Source organism: Cricetulus griseus (genome assembly GCF_003668045.3).
Source record: "Cricetulus griseus strain 17A/GY chromosome 1 unlocalized genomic scaffold, alternate assembly CriGri-PICRH-1.0 chr1_0, whole genome shotgun sequence".
In the NCBI taxonomy this organism is placed as follows: domain Eukaryota; kingdom Metazoa; phylum Chordata; class Mammalia; order Rodentia; family Cricetidae; genus Cricetulus; species Cricetulus griseus.
Window position 1 is genome coordinate 37,258,930 of NW_023276806.1, and position 20,411 is coordinate 37,279,340.

General features: G+C 41.6%; 1 protein-coding gene and 1 pseudogene across 2 annotated transcripts in view; both read left to right on the forward strand.

Annotated features, from left to right (window-relative positions):
- Nucleotides 1–20,411, forward strand: part of LOC100772772 (TLC domain-containing protein 4) — a 51,858-nt gene that overhangs the window by 31,060 nt on the left and 387 nt on the right. For both annotated transcript variants that reach the window (XM_027395614.2, XM_027395613.2), the window contains exons 4-7: nucleotides 228–286; nucleotides 3,123–3,217; nucleotides 19,965–20,038; nucleotides 20,288–20,411. The exon at nucleotides 20,288–20,411 is cut by the window's right edge and continues 387 nt beyond it. In XM_027395614.2, coding sequence (XP_027251415.1) covers nucleotides 228–286; nucleotides 3,123–3,217; nucleotides 19,965–20,038; nucleotides 20,288–20,411 — 352 coding nt within the window. The remainder of the gene's footprint in view (nucleotides 1–227; nucleotides 287–3,122; nucleotides 3,218–19,964; nucleotides 20,039–20,287) is intronic.
- On the forward strand, nucleotides 2,135–2,246 carry LOC113833517 (annotated as a pseudogene).

Consider the following 20,411-nt stretch of genomic DNA (forward strand, 5'->3'; position numbering starts at 1 on the left):
TAAAACAGTTGGTGCTGTGTCGTGTGTGTGCTGCTGTGTCCTTCGATCCACGCAGGGAAAGTGGAAACAAGACATCAGGAATTCTAGTTAAAGGCTGGCCCTAGCAAGTCCGCGGCCAGCCGGGACCACATGAAGCCTTGTCTTAATAAATCAGATGAAAAAAAAAAAAAAACTGTCCGTATGTTTAAGAAGATAATGTGGTGGGTTTTTGTTTTAAATATGTATAGGGGTGATCCAGCGTGCGTGAAATTGAATATTGCAACTGCTTCAGGCTACCTCGTTTCTGGTATGTGATAGCACTTTTTCATTGCTCATTACTTTTCAAACTACTCATGGAGTGATGCAAAGAATCTATTGTTTATGCTTTTGGTTTATTTGAAAAACAGCTTTAAAGCTCCTCCTGTGGAGGAGCTGGGAGGTGGTGGCGCACATCTTTAATCCCAGCACTCGGGAGGCAGAAGCAGGCAGATCTCTGTGAGTTAGAGACCAACCTGGTCTACAAGAGCTAGTTCCAGGACAGCCTCCAAAGCCACAGAGAAACCCCTCCTCAAACTACCCTCTCAGAAAAAGAAGAAACCTACAAAACAAAACAAAACAAAACAAAACACAAACAAAAACACTGTTCTTACACAGAGCAGGACTTTCGCTGTTTTTTCCAACCCTGGACACAGGCTAAGAAAGCCTGGAGACAGGGTTTCTCTGTGGCTTTTCTTCCAAAAACCAGAAGAAGAAAAAAAAAGATATGTAGAGGAAAAAAAGAAACCCTTCAATGCTGGCAAGCCTGGAACTTAGTTTTTGGCTTTCTAGACCAAGAAAGGACTTAGTTGCAGAGTAAGGCCTCAAACAGCTAAGGCCTTAACACTTACAAAACCAAAAAAGCAAAACAATGGCCTTTATCTTTCCCAAAGAGCCTATTAGTGTAATTACTATAAGGCCAATGATGGTTAAACCTGTGCCCCTCACTAGCTGGGGCCCGTGAAGAATTTTTATTATTTGGGTAAAGTTTGCACGTGTAAGCTGTCTAGACATGATCAGTTAAGGTGTGGACTCTGAGTACACATTCTCCTCTGCTCTTTTTTTTTTTTTTTTCATGTTTGGGTTGGCATTTTTTACAGTGAGCACAAGGGAAGTAAATGATACACCATATTATCTGCAGTTAGATTTGGATTCTCTTTTGGATCATCAAGCACAGTTTGGACATTTATATAAGAACCCTGTTTTATAGTTCTAAAACTTAACTAAATAACTGAAAGAAAATAAAAGTCAATAGATAACAATGATAAAGACAAGGGATGAATTTCAGAAAATTAATGTGCTGAGAAGATGTGAATTGTAGCAAAATAATTATATTGAGATAAGTAACTCTTTAAGAGGAAGGGTTGAAGTTGTAGAGAAATGATGGACTGTTGAATTATTTGATAACTCAGTTTTAAAAAGGAACTCCGTCAACACATTGGGAAAGGATTTCCTCTTTTGACAGAAAATGATGTCATTGACACAATTGCACAATTCATAGTATGTCACATTCCTGGGTCAATGATACTGTCATTACAGAATAGTAACTCTCAGGCAATCTTTTTATGTTAGTGTGGTTTTGTTTTTGAAACAGGCTTTCCTGTAGCCCAGGCTGGTCTCAAACTTGCTATGTAGCCAAGGGTATCCTTGCCCTTAGGATGCCTCAACTTAAAATTGTTGGCATTATAAGCAGGCACTACCATGTAGCTCTTGTGGTGCTGGGCACCAAACCCAGGCCTTTATGCATGCTAGGCTAGGCAAGCACTCCACAGAGTCACCTCCTCAGCAGCTCCAGAATCCCGAACAGAATAAAATTATTATTAAGACTCTTCCAAATAGCAATCCATAAAACACTGAGCACACAAAGTAAGGTCATCTCAGTCTCTGTAGAATAGACTACAAAATTGTCATCTTGTGACCAAGGAAGATGCAAACAAGACATATAGGGAAGAAGATGGATATATTAAAAGAAAGGTATCAGGTAATTAGTGATATGCTTACATTGTTTTTCTTAGTTATAGTATTTAGTTTCTCTTTAAAATTTACAACTTGAGTCCTCTTTCAAAATGTTTATATCTACTTTTGTGCTAGTAACTTTTGCTTTTAAAAATGAAATCTCATCTACAGCAATACCATCCTGAATGCACCCGAGCTCGTCTGAAGCTAAGCAGGGTCAGGCCTGGTTAGTACTTTGATGGGAGACCACCTGGGAATACCGGATGCTGTAGGCTCAAAAAAAAAAAAAAAAAAAAAAAAGAAAGAAATCTCTATATTTTAAAATTCTGATGCCACAAGTGTGAACCCATGGTGGCCCCAGTCTACATTTGATGTTCAACCATTTGCTAAAGAAAATAGTTGTGCTAATACTTTGAGCAGTTTCTATTTTGTTAAACTAAACCATTTTTTGAGTCATGGTACATAGACTGAATCTGAATGAGAAATGCTTTCTCTTTATTAGTAGGCTTTTTGAACAGTCATAGTTCTTGGTGGTTTTACTAGTTTTCATTAATGTTTATCTGTATCTTTTGATTTTTTCTTTTCCTGTAGAGGACATGGTGAGGTAGTATATGCTTCTAATTCCAGGATCAGGAGATCCAAGTGTACCTTGGCTACACAGCAAATTGGAAGCCAATTAAGCTACATAAGCTTGTTCTCAAAAATAAAAAAGTAAACACATAAATAAATATTAGTATTTTAAGTGAAGGGATAGTTTTGTACCTTTTACTGATACTTTGTCGTTTCATAGGGCTAAAAATCAATAACATAAATTACATTCAACTTATTTTTGATTGATCGTATTTTCATCTTGTGTAACTTTGGCAACAAGCTGTTTGCTTATACTTCTTAGCAGTTGTTAGTACTATTGGGCATGGCCACTGGGTTCTGAGGCTGAGAAGCTTCCCCTAGCTTGGCCCTTGTTCTGGGGGAGCCACAGTAGGGAGGGTGAAGAGGGTAAACAGGAGCTGAGACTTAATGGGAAAGTGAGTGGGGTCAGGGACTTGGAGGGAACAAAGTCCTGTGGTTTCAGAGTGCACAGCCAAGAGTTATCAGACAATATACTCAGAGCCAAACAGCTCAATGTGATGTCTCATTTTTTTTTCTTGCAGATTTATTGATTATACTTTTGAATTGGAAAGTGATCGGTGATAAGTTTTTTGTAATTCACCATTGTGCGGCTCTAACTGCATACTTCCTTATGTTGGTGAGTACTAGCGTTCACAGTAGCCAGCCAGGAGACAAGGCTGCAGAGAGATGCTTAGGGCTGTATAAGTCTTTGTTTTGAGACAGGTTCTCTATGTGTAGTTCTGGCTGACTTGGAACTCATTATGTAGTCCAGGCTGACCTCAAACTGAGAGATCAGCCAGCCCCTGCCTCCCGGGGCCTGGGGTTAAAGGCATTCTATAAATCTCAATTCATGGAGGCCACATTCAAATGCATGCAGGGATCACTTTTATGATAAGTTAACACGCCGGGTGGTGGTGGTGCATGCCTTTCATCCCCGCAAAGGCAGGCAGATCTCTGTGAGTTTCAGACCAGCCTGGTCTACAGAGCCAGTTCCAGGACAGGCTCCAAATCTCCAGAGAAACCATGTCTAGGAAAACAAAACAAAGATAGGTTAACTTGTTTATTAACTGAAATAATAAATTCACATGTATTTTTCTACTAGTGTCTATTTGCTCTAGTTTGTTTAGCTTGGTTTTGGTCTTTTGAGATGGGTTCTCATGTAGTATAGGCTCGATGAACCTAATTTTGAACTACACCCTCTTCCACTTTCCCCCTTGCACTGGTCACACAAGTATATATTAAAAGGGAAAGCAGTTCATTACATTCCATCTTATCAAGGTGATTTAATGGTCATATGCATTTCCTCCAATGCTTATGGGTTCTTCTTATGGGTTCTTCTCTTTGTCTTTTTGTTACTGTGATGATAAAATTCATAGTAGGTAGCAATGAGGCTGAACTTACAATTAGGGTGTTTTGTTTTTTGAGAATTTCATGATTGAGTATACTGTATTAACTGCATTTCTCTCCCTCCTTCTCCCCATCCAATTTCCTCCGTCTTCCCTAAACTCTTGACCTTCCTGTCTTCACCTCTCAAGTGGAGGCATGACAGGCATGGGCCACCCCTCCTGACTTAGTGTGTCTATTTATATTCCTAAACCAAGTCAAGCATATGACACTAGTTACTCGAGTTTCCACTTAAAAAAACCATAGGACCTTGCAGATGTGGCGACTTGTCTTTCTAGAAGCATTTATGGTTTAACAGCCTTGGATAAATTTCTGTGTGCTGTGGGAAGAATAGAAACTGATGAAGTCAACAGGTCCCCTGTATGCGTGTGTAAGCATAGATATTGTGAACTGCTGTTCTGTCTTGACCTCTGAAATCATCAGCTTGGTAAATGGCTGGCTGTGCACAGATTGGCAGGTTGAATGCTTCATTATGTGAGATGAATACTGGTTTCCCTTTGGACTTTGATGCCTGCTTTTAAAAAATCAAATGCATGCAGTTGTTTTAAAGGAGAAATTATTGGTTGTCTTATCTAGTGAGTTGATTAGTGAGACCCATTGCAGTCTTGTTGTTTTAATGTCTTCCTTTGTTATGTTGCTTTAATATGAAATAAATATCTAAAGTGAGTCTGTAAATAGCAAAGCAAAATAAGAGAAAATGAAATGAAAAGATTTTTTTTGTGGGTGGGGAAGGGTTGGGATGGCATGCATCTCTGTATAGTTCTGGCTGCCGTGGAACTTGGCTATGTAGTACAAGCTGGTCTTGAACTCAGAGAGATTTGTCTACCTCTAGAGCTTCCCCCAAACTGGGATTAAAGACCCAGTTATTGAGCAATCTGCAGTCAGAGTTTTAGTGCGGAAATATCAGCTCCCACAGCCTCATTGGGTCATTTAATTACACCAGTGAAAAAGATCAGTGATGGTGAAAAACAGAGAAAGGAGATGTCATAAACCTGGAAAGGAATGGATGCCCCAAGTCCATCTTCAGATTTCTGACGTGTGCTTTAACTAAAGGAAGACTTGGCAGGACCATAGGTATAAGTAGGCAGTTCTGGTCAATGAATGGCCCTTTAGATCACTGTTTCCGATCTGGTCCTGCAAGCTAGTCCTTTGAGAAGTGATCACTGTCACTGCTGAGGGGACTAATCTGGTTCATTGAACATGATTTCTATTGCTTAGGGTGACCTCACCATCATTACAACTGCCCTCAGTGGGTGGAGAGTCTGTCTTCAACTTGGCTGTTGCTCTGGGGTAGTTTTGTCCCCTCTTTTTGAAGGTCCTGTTGTTCCTAAAATCCAAGGCCACTGCAAATTTAGCATGACAGACACCTGTAGGTATCTTTGGGATCCTAATACTTTGTGCAATACCTGAGGAGATAGATGAAAAGTGAAGGTGGAGGTGCCAGGTCTCCATCGAGTTTTTAGTTACTTTGTGGGCCCAAGGGAGGAATTTAGCAAACACAGTTTCTAAGTGTCTGCTGTTAATAATCTTATACTACTTTGAATATACAAAGGGTTTTCCCCCTATGCAGTACACTTATAGCTTATTCTGTTACTCTAAGAAGGCTAACAAAGTAATAATTCTTTTTGCTGGAGTAAAATGCTACAAAATTCTTATTTTTTATAAGAATCACTATTTAGAAGCACTCTGACTTCACATGTCTGCAACTATTTAAAGATCTTAAATGATCTTGTTATTAATCAAAAAGTAAAGTAGAAGCAGGTTTCCACCAGGTTTTAAATATATCCTCCAGTGAAGAATAGTTTGAATAGCAAGATACTGATTTAAGATATTACAGGTTATACTTAGGAATTTTAAACACACACATATATACACGTATATTTATGCATATGGATATTTTACCTGCATGTGTATATATGTGCCACATGCATGCCTGGTGCTTGGGGAAGTTGGGAGATATCAGATCCCTGGAGTTACAGACAGTTGTGAGCCACCATGGGAGTGCTGGGAATTGAACATAGATCCTCTGCAAGAACAACATGTGTTATTGACCATTGAGCCATCTCTCTAGCACTTTATACCTAGAGGCAATGCCCTTCTGTGTGTGTCTGTACATGTTGTATGTTTATGTGTGTATATGCCTGTGGAAGTCTCAGGTGCTAACTTCCATGGTTTTGTTTTGTTTTTCTTTCTTTCTTTCTTTTTTTTCTTTTGGTTTTCGAGACAGGGTTTCTCTGTATAACACCTGGCTGTCCTGAAACTCACTCTGTAGACCAGGCTGGCCTCAAACTCAAGGATATCTACCTGCCTGCGCCATCACTGCCTGCCCCCACCCCTGGTTTTTGAGACAGGGTGTCTCACTGGCTGGCCACTGAGTGCTTGCGATCCACCTATCTCTTTGTCTCCCCAGAGCTGGGATTTTAAGTTATGTGACATCAGACCTGGCTTTTGTATGTATGGGTGCTAGGTATTAGCTCCTACTGCTTGGAATGTAAGGACTTCACTGACTGAGCCATCCCCCCCAGCCTTGGGTTATATAATATTTTGAGCTCTCTTTTTGTCATTCTCTTTACCACATTTACTATAATAATTTTTTTTCTACCAGAGAAACTTAAATGTTGGGAACTCTGCTTCTGTCTGTGCAGAGAGGCAGATATGGGACAGCTTTTTAAATTCAGCTTTCACTATGATAGAGGATGCTGATCTGCAAGGGAACAGGACAGATCATCTGTTACTGTGGGGATGGGGGTTGATTGATGCTTTAATGCATTTAAAAATACGTGTTTATTTTGTGTGTGTGGGTGTTTTGTGTCATGTATGTGTGTATGTTCTTGGTGCCCATGGAGGCCAGATGAAGCATGAGATTCCCCCAAAACTATAGTTACAAATGGTTGTGATCCACCTTGTGGGTGCTGGGAATCAAACCCAGGTCTGCTGGAAGAGCAGCAGTGCTTTTAGCCATGGAGCCATCTCTCCAGCCCCCTAATGCATTTTTTAAAGGGCACTTCCCTATACTGTAGTTGCCCATACAGATTTCTTTGGTGTGCTCGGGTTTTGTTTCTTTTTCTTATGACTCAGCGTGCTCAGTTTTCTTTTTTCCTTATAACTTACTGTATGGCTCCAGCCAAGCCGCACCTGTGTATAATTAGCTACAGTTCCTTCCAAAAACTGTAAACTTGAAAATCGTATGTGTACATCCTTTTCACCTCTGCATTGTTGCAGTGTCCTTGAGTCTAATTATTAAACCAGTCTGCTGCAATTTAGAAAGAAACTTTGGTTTCTAATGGATCTTCATGAATTTATGTTGATTGCAGTGTGTGTCTTAAGGGTCAGAATTTCTGTGTGGATTCCCTTTGTTTAATGCTTTACCTCAGTTTCTGTATTTTAAAAATACATTAAAGCAGTTGGGTATGAAGTCCTATTGAAAGTGGGAGACTTTGTTGTGCTGCATTTACCAAAGTGATAGTTTTCCGTAGACCTTAATGGACATAGCAGCTCATGCTTATTCTTATACTGGGGAGGTGGAGCCGAGTGGATCCTCTAGCCACCTAGTTAGCCAAAAGGCACGTTACAAACTAGCAAAAGACATTGTCTCAAAAACTAAGGGGAACTGTAACCGCAACAGACACCCAAGATTGACCCTAGCCTCTGAATGCAAGGATGTGGATACCTGCACACACACATGCATGGACATGTAAACATATACATATCATAAACATGTCCATAGCAGTGCCATGAAATAAATTCCACTCACTAGTCTTTTATGGTTCATGGAATGAGGAAGACAGGGTTTTTAGAGACAGGGTTTCACTGGGTAACCCGACTATTCTGGAATGTGCTAAGTAGACCAGGCTGGTCTTGAACCCACAGAGATCCACCTGCCTCTAATTCCTAAGTGCTGGGATTAAAGGCGTGCCTCACCGCACCCAGCTAAAAAAGATTTTAATAGTGTACTTAACAATATTCAACACATGTAAATACTGTATTGCCCTCCCATTTTTTTTCCCATTAAGATATCCTAGAGAAAAATATTTAGGGTCTGACATGATGGCTCAGACTTGGTTACAGAACTTGCTTTGTGAGCCCGAGGACTGAGTTTGGATCTCCAGAACCCACACATTGCCTGGGGCGTGCAGCAGCCCTCCTGGTAATTTTAGCCTTAGAAGGATGAGACAGGGGATCCCCAGAGCAAGTCTAGGTATCCCAGCAGCTCTTGGGTTGTATTGAGAGACTCCACTGCAATTAATACAGTGGAAGATGAGCAAAGGAGGCTGATTCCAGCATCCACATGCACTGTGCTGTGTGCCCGTAAACACGCATACTCTCAGGCACATGGCAAGAAAAGTTTTAGGTAACTTCCATAATAGTTATGTCTACCTTTCCAAACTTTAGGAATTTGTCTCAGCATTTACTGTTTGGTATAGAATGTTTGATGTGAGTATTCGTACTTGCAGGCATAGCTGAGTTTCCTCTGTTTTAGCTTAGGATCTGGACTCCTAAGCAAAGGGAAAAGTAAGCAAAGGATGAGGGAGGCAGGACCTTTCCTACTGTTTGCTGGTCCTCTGGGAAGAAGGGATTTGTATAGTGGAAATAGCCTCGGGGAAATCTTCTCCTTTTTATCATCAAGTTTGCTGGGCTTTTTAAATCCCATATTCCTGTCAACCTGGAAATACATAAGGAAAGAAAACAGCTAATGGATTGTGCTGTCACAGTGTCACATACCAGTTCAAATGGAAAGCATGACTAGATAAAGGCTAGTTCCCTTTGTATCTGGTGTGCCAAGCTTTGGGCTTTGAACCAGTGTAGCTCTCCCTGTACAGCCAGGCGCCCATTACCTAGTACCTGCTGTTGCAGCTTGGGGCTTAGGGTGTCAGGATCCCAGCTCTTTTTATCTCTGGACTGACTGCTCCTCAGCTCCTGGAGATAGAAATTAAGTGGCTTTGTGATGCTGTCCCAGCAGCAATACTTGCTGCATCTTCCCTTTATCCACCCTCTCTGTTCTCCCCATCCCCTGTCCCTCACCTCTCTGCCTTCTAAGTCCTTGCTTGATAGCCTCTCATCTCCACAGTCTTTGCTCTCAGGCCTGCCTGTATGTTTGTCTACTTGCCTGCCCTCCCTCCCTCCCTCCTCCCTCCTCCCTCCCTCCCTCCTCCCTCCCTCCCTCCCCTCCCTCTCTCTCTCTCTCTCTCTCTCTCTCTCTCTCTCTCTCTCTCTCTCTCTCTCTCTTTCTTTCTTTCTTTCTTTCTGGTTGTCTATGTAGCCCTGGCTGGCTGTCGTGGAACTCAATATTTATAAACTCAGTCCTGTCTCAAGCCATTCTTAAATTTTTTGTCCTGTGGAAGCTGCTGGGTGTGTCTGGAGCTGTCAACCTTGCCAGTCACCCTCTCTTCATGCAACCAGCTTAGCCTACCCTACCTTACATGACAAGCAGAGGATTATACCATGTGGATGCTGCCTCACTGGTGTCTCTGCTGCTTCACAGAGGCTGTGTCCAGGGGAGAAACTGATCATGAGAATGCTGCCTAAATAGCCTGGGTGGAGGAGGAGCCCCTCCCTACCACGTTGGCATCTGATCCAGGAAGACTAGAATATCTGTGCTTGAGATGATCCAAAGTGCTGCAGGCGAGATCATTTAAGGATCATCTGAAGCTGATGTTGCCAAAGTAGCACCTCCTTTGGAGTGGCAGGGCAGTTTGGGTGGTTCCCTAGCTCCAGTTTCTTCTAGTCAGGAGTCTTCATGATTAGTCTTAGGCATTAGTGACTGGGCGGGAGGGCCTCCTGCAGGCATCTATGAGAGTTGTTAAACCATTGATTGTCCTGATACCCATTGAAAAAATGGTCACTCGATTGACAGCTTCCTATTCCTATTGCCTATTCAAAAATTCATTGTCACCATCTCATACTCAGCCTGTTAAGGGTTACAGCAATGTCATTCACAGTCTTGGCTGACTCTGGAACTGAAGGTGACAGCAGCATCTCCCAATCCTTGCTTCTCCTCTTTCCACCCTGCTGAAGTTGTTCAGTTTCCACTCTGGGCATGCTGCTGTGGCTGGGCATGACGGGTGGACCTGACAGCTGTCAGTCAAGCTGCTGAGCTGTCTACCCTGATAGCTCCAGTCACTTTAAAAGGAAAGATTTTGCATGTAGTTAACATTTTACTTCAGTGAGCTTGGGGAAAAAAAAGCTTAACTTATAGCCACTAAATAACCTTAGCCGGGGCCTCTTGAGCTGCCTGGGAGTTTGGTATATGATGATGATTTAAAAAAAAAAAAAAAAAGGTGTTAACCAAGAAGATCAAAATGCCTATTCTGGTCAGTATTTTACTCTTAAAGTAGATTTTCCTAAAAAGCAACCTTATTAGATTATTCTCCTTATATGAGATGCCTAGAATAACCAAGTCCCTAGAAAGGAAATAGATTCCAAGTTGCCAAGAACTGGGCAGAAGGGATAGTGGGGCTATTATTTCGTGGGACCAGAGTTTTATCGAGAGAATTTGAAAAAGTTCTGGGAGTAGTGGTGACGTTGCATGACAGTATGAATGTCACTGACTACACTCCGAAAACTATCATGTTTAGTATATTGTATCACAATAAATTAAAAGAAAACTATTGTGTTAGACAATGTATTATACTTTTTAAATAAAGCTTCACACTAGAATGATAAGCCTAAACAAAGAGAGCTTAAATTTGCATTTATATTTAACTTGAGAAAAAGAGAGATGCCCCGGAGGTAGTCGTTGAACACATTTTACCTCTATCAACAGTATGTATCACATCTGAAAATGAAAGCAGTTTTCAAATTTAGACACCACCAGGAAAGACACGGTTTCTCATTAGAAAATGTTCTAATCTGCCTGCTTAGAGCACACCCAATGTGGCCCCTATCTGGAGCCCCTAATCTTACATATGTTCAGGGGAGAAGTACTCCAGAGAGCAGCCAGTTGACTGTAGAGGCAAGATTAGATTAGGTACCCATTGCATTGTGACTGGTGATTGAAGATGAGAGCCTGAAAAGGGATAGTAAGAGGACACTTTGAAATGTCCTGGAAACATCAAAGGGACTGTGAAGTAGAAGAGGGAGGAACTTTACCCTGGGTTAAGCCAGACTTTGCAACCATAACTAATGTGAATGATCACGTTAGAGTATCTTGAACTGTCCTGGAGGTTCATGTGTGTGCATGAGGTGTGCATGTGTGTGGAGGGTGGTGCTTTTATGGGGGTGAGGATGTGGATCACAGAGCCTGTGGTTTCCATTGGGGAACTAATTAGAAAACATCCAGGAATGGCGGTGCATGCCGGCAGTTCCAGCATCCAAGTAGCTGGGGCAGGAAAATGCCAAGTTTGAGGCCAGCCTATGCTACAGTATGGAAAGACCCTTTCTTAATAAATAAGTAACCAGTGATAAGTCAGTGATACCACAGTAACCTAGAGAATGGAAAGGTCTTGGATTAGTTTATTTTCCTCCAAACATAGATATTTATAAAAACATTTTCCAAGCCGGGCAGTGGTAGCTCATGCCTTTAATCCCAGAACTCGGGAGGCAGAGGCAGGCAGAACTCTGTGAGTTCAATAACATCTAGAGCTACACAATGAGAGTCTGGATCAGCAAAAATTCATATTTAGATCTGCAGAAAAAGTAGGGAAGGTTTCATAGGTCAGAAGACAGCGCCATTGGGAGAAGACAGCCCCTCTTCCTGGGAAATAGCCAGGAGTTAGGCTGGCAGGAAATGGGGGTTGTGGGATCTGTAGCCAGAGAACTTGATAGAGCTGGCAAGCTGATGATGCGCTATGCAAGAAAGAAATCAGAAACCAGGAATAGTGGCTCACACCTGTAATCCTAGCACATGGAAAGCAGAGGCAAGCAGATCTCTTGAGTTTGAGGCCAGCTTGGTGTACAGAGCCAGTTCCAGGACAGCCAAGGCTACACAAAGAAACCCTGTGTCTCAAACACACACACACACACACACACACACACACACACACACACACACACACACACACACACACACACACACACACACACACACCCCAACACACACGGGGGTGGTGGTGGTATTAGAGTGGGGGAAGATATTTTTAGCAGGTTTCATGCCCCTGGCAGGTGCTGAAGGATCGATGATGGGGTCGCAGTGAGAACTATAAAACAGCATCAACATTGGTTGGTTCTTCTTCCAGCTTCCTGCACCTGACAGGCAGGTATTGTCAAAAACGGGCATTCACAGGAGGAGACCTGGGGAGGAAGCAGGGCTCTCCTAACCCAGATAAAGAGCACACAGAACATAAATACCGCAGTACTCCATCAATCATGTGAGTGGTCAGTGGTAAACGGTTCAAAGAGGAGGAGTTAGCACATCAGCCAGCCCTTACTGGGAAAAGCCTGCATGTACTCAGAGAAGGAATCATGATATCCATTTTGAGAGATTGTTCTGTACTGGTTTGCTAGTTTTGGATAACATGTAGTGAAAAGGTTTAAACTTTGTGTTTCCTTTCTTTTTGGTTTTTCAAGACAGGGTTTCCCTGAGGCTTTGGAGGCTGTCCTGGAACTAGCTCTTGTAGACCAGGCTGGTCTCGAACTCACAGAGATCCGCCTGCCTCTGCCTCCCGAGTGCTGGGATTAAAGGTGTGAGCCACCACCGCCCGGCTAAACTTTGTGTTTCTAATTGACTTTCTTCAGAGGTGAGTGAGCCCTTGGCCTCAGAGGTGATGCTCCTGTTTAAGGTAATACTCAGCTCAGGAACAATGTATCAGCTGCTGTGCCAGGCTTTGTGGACAACAAGGCATAGGATTATAGGTACTTGGCAGGTTCTAGGCACTGTAACAGACAAGCTGAGAGATCTGTGGAGAAACTGATGTAAGTGGGAGTTAAGGGATCAGGAGGAAACTTTTCTTAGAGGAAAACGATAGCTCCTTGGGACATAAAGATTCCAAGCCATCACTCAGGTTGCTATGTGCTGGAATCACCTGCAAGCCTGTGAATTGAATGACTGATCCCTAGCTCCAGGGTTGTAGAGTCAGTATGTATACGATCAGGCTCAAGAATATGCATATCTAGGCTCAGGGAGATGGCTCAGTGGGCAAAGTGCTTGCTGTGTAGACATTAGGGCCAGAGTTGGGATTCCCAGTACCCATGCAAAATTCTGACTTGGTGATGTGAATCTGTTACTCCAATGTTGAAGTGAGAGAATCTGTCTCAAAAAAATAAGGTGGAAAGTGACAGTGGAAGACAGGTGACATCAACCTCTAGCCTCCATAAGCACATGCATAGCTGAGTGCTTCTTCACACACTTGAGACACATGCCTAGAACACGTACACATTAAAGAAAATAAGAGGGGTTGTTGAGATGGCTCAGCAGGTAGAGGCACTTGCTGTTCAAGCCTGGGGCCATCTCTGGATCCTACAATAAGGTGTCCTCTGCCTTCCTTCCATATGTGCACTGTGGCACATGCAACCCACACAGTGTTCTCACACACACAATAATAATACTTCAACACACAAACAAGCAAACAAAAACCCTGAGGCTTGAGAGATAGCTCAGCAGCTGGGAGCGCTGGCTGCTCTTCCAGAGGACCGGAGTTTAGTTCCCAGCACCCACATGGCAGCTCACAACTGTCTAATCCAGCTCAAAGTTACTTGACACCCTCATACATACATAAATGCAGGCAAAACACCAATGCACATAAAATTAAATAAGCCATCAAAAAACCCTGTCCATACCTAGCAAGTTCCCAGGCCCTTTTTTCTAGGGACCATACTTTGGAGCCACTGAACTGCAAATAAGAGAGTAAAGATTTTCATAGGGAGGACATAATTTAGAAGGCCCCAGATTTATTTATTTATTTCTCTCTCTCTCTCTTTTTTTTTTTGTGGAGAATTCACACTTTGAGTGAATCTGGTTAGAGAAAGACATTTTCCCAGGTACTATTTTTTACCAGTAACTTGATATTTAAAAGACATCCTAAAATTATGTTGTCTCTGTTACTAATTTGGTGCTTTGGTTAATGGCCACATTTTATTCTGTGATGCTATAAAAGGAGTGGTCAGCAACTGTTTTCAATACAATACATTTTCTGAACATATTTTTGAGCTTACCATGAACCATTAAGTTAAAGTTTTAAGAATTAAAAAAGTAAGCTTCATCATTGAAAAAAAAAAAAAAAAGAATTGAGAGCCTCTGGAGAAATGCCTCAGCAGTTAAGAGCACCGCTGGTCTTCTAGAGGACCTGGTTCAATTTCCAGCATCCACATGGTAGCTCATAACTAACTCCCTTCCCAGGGGATCTGACACCCTCTTCTGGCTTTGTTAGCACCAGACACACATGTGGTGCACATATATACATGCAGGAAAAACACCCATATACAAAGTAAATCAGCTAATAAAAAAAACTTTTTTTTTTTTTTTTTAAGACAGGGTTTCTCTGTAGATTTGGAGCCGGCTCTGTATACCAGGCTGGCCTTGAACTCACAGAGATCCTTCTACCTCTGCCTTCCGAGGGCTGGGATTAAAGACCGTCACCATCACTACCACCCAGCTAAATAAAAACTTCAATAAACTCACAAATTTTGGTAGTGGCTCTTGTCTTTAGGAAAGCTGTGCGTTTTGAAGAACACAGGAAGCCATTTGTCAAAGAAATCTATACTTTATGAACATATTAGCTCATAGTATTATGTAGCTGTCTATTAAATATTGGACACATTCTGTAAACATTGGACACAATTATATCACGTGCCACAGACAAAACACCCAACCCAAAGAAGAAGAAAGCTGTTAGTCAAAAGTAGATTGGGAGAAGGGCTGCCTTTAGCCAAGGGGAGAAAGATGATGTCCCTAGTGAGGAAATTTACTCTAAAAAAACAACCCCTGCTTATAGAACATGTGGATCTGCTGTAGTGAGGAATGACTCAGCCAGCATTTGTAGGTGGAGCCATGAGGATCACAGGTGAAGGCTAGCCTCAGGTGTATATATATAGTGACACTCTGTCTCAAAATGAAACAAGAGGTAGGGTGAGGACAGACAGACAGACAGACAGACCCCCCCCAAAAAAAAGAGGGATTGTTGTAACAAATATTTCTTTTTTTTTTAACTTTTTTTTTTTTTTTATTAATTCAAGTTAGGGAACAAGTTTGTTTCACATGTAAGTCCCTTCTCCCTCTCCCTCCCCTCACCCCCATCCCTCCTCCCCCACCCCCAACCTACCCCCACCCCATCCACCCACCACTCCCCAGGCAGGGTAGGGCCCTCAACAGGGGCTCTGCAAAGTCCACCAAATCTTCCTGTGCTGGTCCTGGGCCCTTCCCCATGTGTCCAGGGCCAGAGTGTATCCCTTCACGTGGGATGGGCTCTCAAAGTCCCTTCTTACACCAGGGAAAAATACTAATCCACTACCAGGGGCTCCCTGGAGTGCAGAGGCCTCCTTATTGACATCCATGTTCAGGGGTCTGGATCAGTCTTGTACTGGCCTCCCAGACAGCGTCTGGGGTCGATATGCTCCCCCTTGCTCAGGCTAACTGTGTAACAAATATTTCTAAGGCTTTTGTACCTGGTTCAAGTACCTGGTTCAAGTAAGAATCCCACTAAAAATCTTTTTCCGGGGCTGAGATGGCTCAGAGGTTAAGAGCACCGACTGCTCTTCCTGAGGTCCTGAGTTCAATTCCCAGCAACCACATGGTGGCTGACAACCATCTATAATGAGATCTGGTGCCTTCTTCTGGTGTGCAGATATACATGGAAGCAGAATGTTGTATACAGAATAAATAAAATCTTTAAAAATATCTTTTTCCTTTGCATAATTTACATACACATTGTAATTATATATATATATATATATAATAGGCAGAATAAAAGACCTATAACACTGAATTAAAGAGAAATATAGTCAAACAAAACATACTGTGTAATCTGTAGAAAAGCATTGGTGATTCCACATTGTGTGACTTGAAATAAGTTCCCTTTAGGATTCCTATGTTGAATCCCTAACTTCTGGTACCTCTAAATGAATGTTTGGAAATAGGTCTGTTTGCATACATAATTAGTGAAGAGGAGTTCATATTGCAGTAGAATGAGCCTTTAATAAAACTCTTACTGATGTCCATATTATTAAAAGGGACAGTTTGGGCCCAGGAATTCTGTGTGAAGATAGGAGTTAGGTCACTAAAGTTGAGGAACCACCAGAAGCTGGCAGCAAGGGTGGAGCAGAGAATTCCCTTGATCTTCAGAGCCATATCTGTTGGTACCTTCACCTCGGCTTCTAAAAACTCTGTGACACATTCTCTTGTTGAAACACTGTACCCTTCACCTACCACCTGTTTCTTTGTTGCAATCGTCCCAAATTAATACACTTTCAGTTGAAGATGTGTAAACGCATAGAAGGACATGGGATTTCACAAGTCTGGGATGCAATGGGCAGCCACACCTAAATCAAGCTGTATCCTCTTCATCTTCCAGAAAGATGTTGATGCTCAGTTGAAAGCAGCAGACTGAGTTAGCTTAGACAGTGCCATATGAACATACACACCGTCTTTTCCTCTTGATTGCTACATGAAATTGAGTAAACTTGCATTGCCTAATTCCAAGGCTATAACTCAGATTTCTTCTTGACAAAATGGATGTGAGGAGGAGGAGGGTTGTGGGGCCCAAAAGATGTTTTGACCTCTTGCAACAGAGCTGATTCTGTCAGATGGGAGCAGTGTTTGGGCTCTTCAGTAGTCACATGGTTCATTGAGTCATGGCGACAAAAAGTACCCACTCCCCAACCCCCACTTTTGGGTGCTTTTTGAAAATAAGAGTTGGTGGTACACTGTTAACATGCAAATGAGGTATTGCTCACCTTGTGCTTGGCAGGGAACACATGCACACATTTTGGCCAATTTCAGCAAGGGGGGAAAGTTATTACTTGCTAAATTCCTTATATACCTGTACACAACTTGTGATATTGAGATTTTATATTCACTTATAAATTTCATCAAGACTTCTGGAACCACTTAATTAAAAAAAAATAACTCTGGGTGAGGGTAAAAGCCTCTGATAACACATGCCCACAATACAGCCATGATTCTACTGGCAACAAAGATGCTGAAACTCTTCTTATTTTCTGAAACTACAAACTCTTCTTATTTTCTGAGTTGGGACAAGAATGGCTTGCTTTTTTTTTGTGGAATGGTTTGCTTTTATTCTTAAATAAGTTGAGGATGGAATGTAGAAAAATAGTACAGTAAAGCAAATGTCTATGAGAGCTCTCAGAGCTCTTTGATTTTTGAGGAGGCCACAGGAGGGAACCATCTTCATTTGAGTTGTTTGAGGTGTTGGTTGCAAGAAAAAAAATGAGTCACTTAGCTTTTGGAAACAAGGTAACTTCAAAACTTAAATATAAATTAGGGGATGGAAATGTAGCTCAGTGGTTGAGCGCTTGTCTAGCATGCAGAGAGCTCTGGGTTTTGTTCATAGCAGCACTTAATATCAGGCTTGGTGGAAGCAGGAGGTGGAGGCAGGAAGATCAGGAAATCAGAATGAGCTTGAGCTGTATATGACAACAACAAAAAATGGTAGCCACACCAAACAGGATTCTATTATAGCTTGTCAGGGAGTCCTGTGTACTTGAAAGTATGGAAACACAGAAATAGTGTAGCTGATGACCTCCTATCTGCAAAGGAACTTAACAGATAGCAGCTGATCCACTAAACCAAGATTTTAGATACAAAGTGGCTAGATGTTTCTGGGAAACGGGAAACTTAATTTTTATAATCCTAAAAGCCTGCTGTTGCAATAAAAACATTCTATATCGTAGCATCTTTGTTGGGAGAATATGGTTGGCTAAGGAGCTGAAATGCAAGTCAAAGTAAATCTCGTGTTTCAATGTAGTAGTTTTTTACACCACGTTCAAAAAATTTTCCCTCTGGCTGTAGGTAGTCACTGGAAAGGAAGAAGTGTTACTGAAAAAGGAAACGAAAGAAAAATATCCTGTATCATAGGACAGGAGAAAATGTTATTTTTAAACTTATTGTAGTTCTAATTAGCTCTATTTTGTTTATATTATTCTTAAAATGTGTTATGTATTCTAGAAACATACAATATAGCCTATTTAACTATTCAACAGAGGTAAAGAATGGCTGTAGAAGTACTGTCATTTAAAAAAAAGAACTTGTTGAGTTGGTGTTATTACTACTAACAGACACTGTTAACTTTTCACTGTGTTTATGTGAAATCAGTAAACCCACACACATCGTGACATCTCACATGTTGCTGTTTAGGTGGCAGTGTCCTGGGTCACAAAGGGCTCATCTTGCCTGTTTGTTTGGTCTTTGGCCATCCCTTCCTCCTCCTCACTCATACATTCCAATATCACTAAAGACAATTATCTCGGTGAATAACTAATGAGTAGTCCATAAGGTTAGGATAACTTTTAATAGGTAAATGCCAACCAACAGGAAGCCAGAGTGTGCCAAAGCAGCAAGGAAAGAGAGCTACCATGTGCATTCCCTATTTCTTTAAACCTTTACCACACCACTCTGACATCACCTTGTCACACCCTGATGGGTGTGGTCGGGCACACCCGTAGCCAGCCCTTAGGAGGTGTGGTTATGTTGTCTCCCTACAGACAATGAACTTGAAAATAGAAAAAAAAAATAGCCCCAGTAAAGCTAATTCTATGGTCAAGTGCTGAATTTTAAATCCCCCAAGTCATTATGTAATTTAAAATTATTTAAAAAATCTTCAGATAAAAATTCATTTTTAAATGTTTCATGTTCTTTTAATTTAGTATGGCATACCTGGTCAGAAAATAGCTTACCAAGTTCTGTGTGTATTTACTGGATTGGGGATGGGTAGACTTTTCTCTGCGATGTAACTCAACTCTGATACTATTAGACATGCTAGAGTGACCACATTTGCTTCATGGCAGTTTTACATGCCCCCCCCCCCCCACGCCAATTCCCATGCACGCTTGCACATGTGTGGAGGTCAGAGAACAATTTTCCTTCTACATGTGTGATCCAGGCATCAAATTGAGCCATCTCAGCAGTCCACCTCCTGGCAATTTTAAAAGTACATTAAATACAATTCTAAGAATTTTCTTTGTAATGTTTGTTGTACTCTGCTATATTTTCCATCTTATTAAATTGCTAGAATGTGCTAAGTATATTAATGTTTCAACTTTGAGAGATCCCAGACTCTGTGTGTGTGTGTGTGTGTGTGTGTGTGTGTGTGTGTGTGTGTGTGTTTTAGTTCTAAGATCTTCCAATTGACAGGTATATATTTCTAGATCAAGTGTTGTTGTGTTTAGAACATATATACTTGCTCATATTATTAATTGTCACAGTATAGGATAATTATACCTTTGAGATGTTTAAGAACTTCTACTTCATAATGAGTATTAATGGAATGCCAATAGGTGTTTACAATAACTCTTTAACTTTTGAAATTCACACTTGTATGTGATCATTTTTACTAGAGTAGTTTGAGGATGCCTTAATGGTGGGTGGTAGAGTGTGTTAGTCCAGTGTGAGCCAGTTGCCCGATTTCTGTTCTCCTGGGTGAACAAGCCATTCTAAGTGAATTTAAGTATGTAATGAACCATCTTTCATCATCTGTAGACTTCTAAGAACATCTCTAAAGTCTGAAGAAGAAAATCAGGAGGCTGGAGAGATGGTTTGGCAGTTAAGAGCACTTGCTGCCCTTGCAGAGGACCTGGGCTCTGCTCCCAGCACCCACGCAATGGCTTGCAACTGTCTGTAACTGTGATCTAGGAGACTATCTTCTGGTTCCCAGAGCACCAAGCATGCATATGGTGCCCATACAAACATTCAGGCCCACACTCATACACCTAAAAACAACCTTTAAAAAGAAGAAGAAAATTCTTTCAATGAAAAAAAGGTAGACACCTGGTTTGTTTTCATATTGATGGATTATATATCGGAGTGACTGGCTATTTCTAGAACGTTTGCATATTTTGATGAGGCCCTGACACTGTTTCTGTCTCTAATCCAGAGAGATGGAGTGCTTGCATACATTGCCAATTTCCGCCTGCTTGCCGAGCTTTCCAGCCCCTTTGTGAACCAGAGGTAGGTTACAAATATTATCAGTCTGAAGTTGTGTGGTTGAATTTTAATCTGTGAAAACCTTTTCTCCAAGATGCAGAACTCGAGTCCCTGTCATTGCACAGAAAACACTTCATCCACAGAGCCATCTTCCCTAGCCACTCTCTGCAAATTGTTAATGTTCCTTGAATTCTTTTATAGCCTAAAACTTGAGAATAAGATGGTAGTTTCCCAAGCTGTAGTGTGTGATGTTTCTCTCATTCTCTTTATTAGGTGGTTCTTTGAAACCCTGAAGTACCCCAAGTTTTCCAAAGCCAATGTCATCAATGGAATCCTCATGACAGTAGTCTTTTTCGTAGTGCGGATCATTGCAATACCTCCTTTGTATTTCTTCATA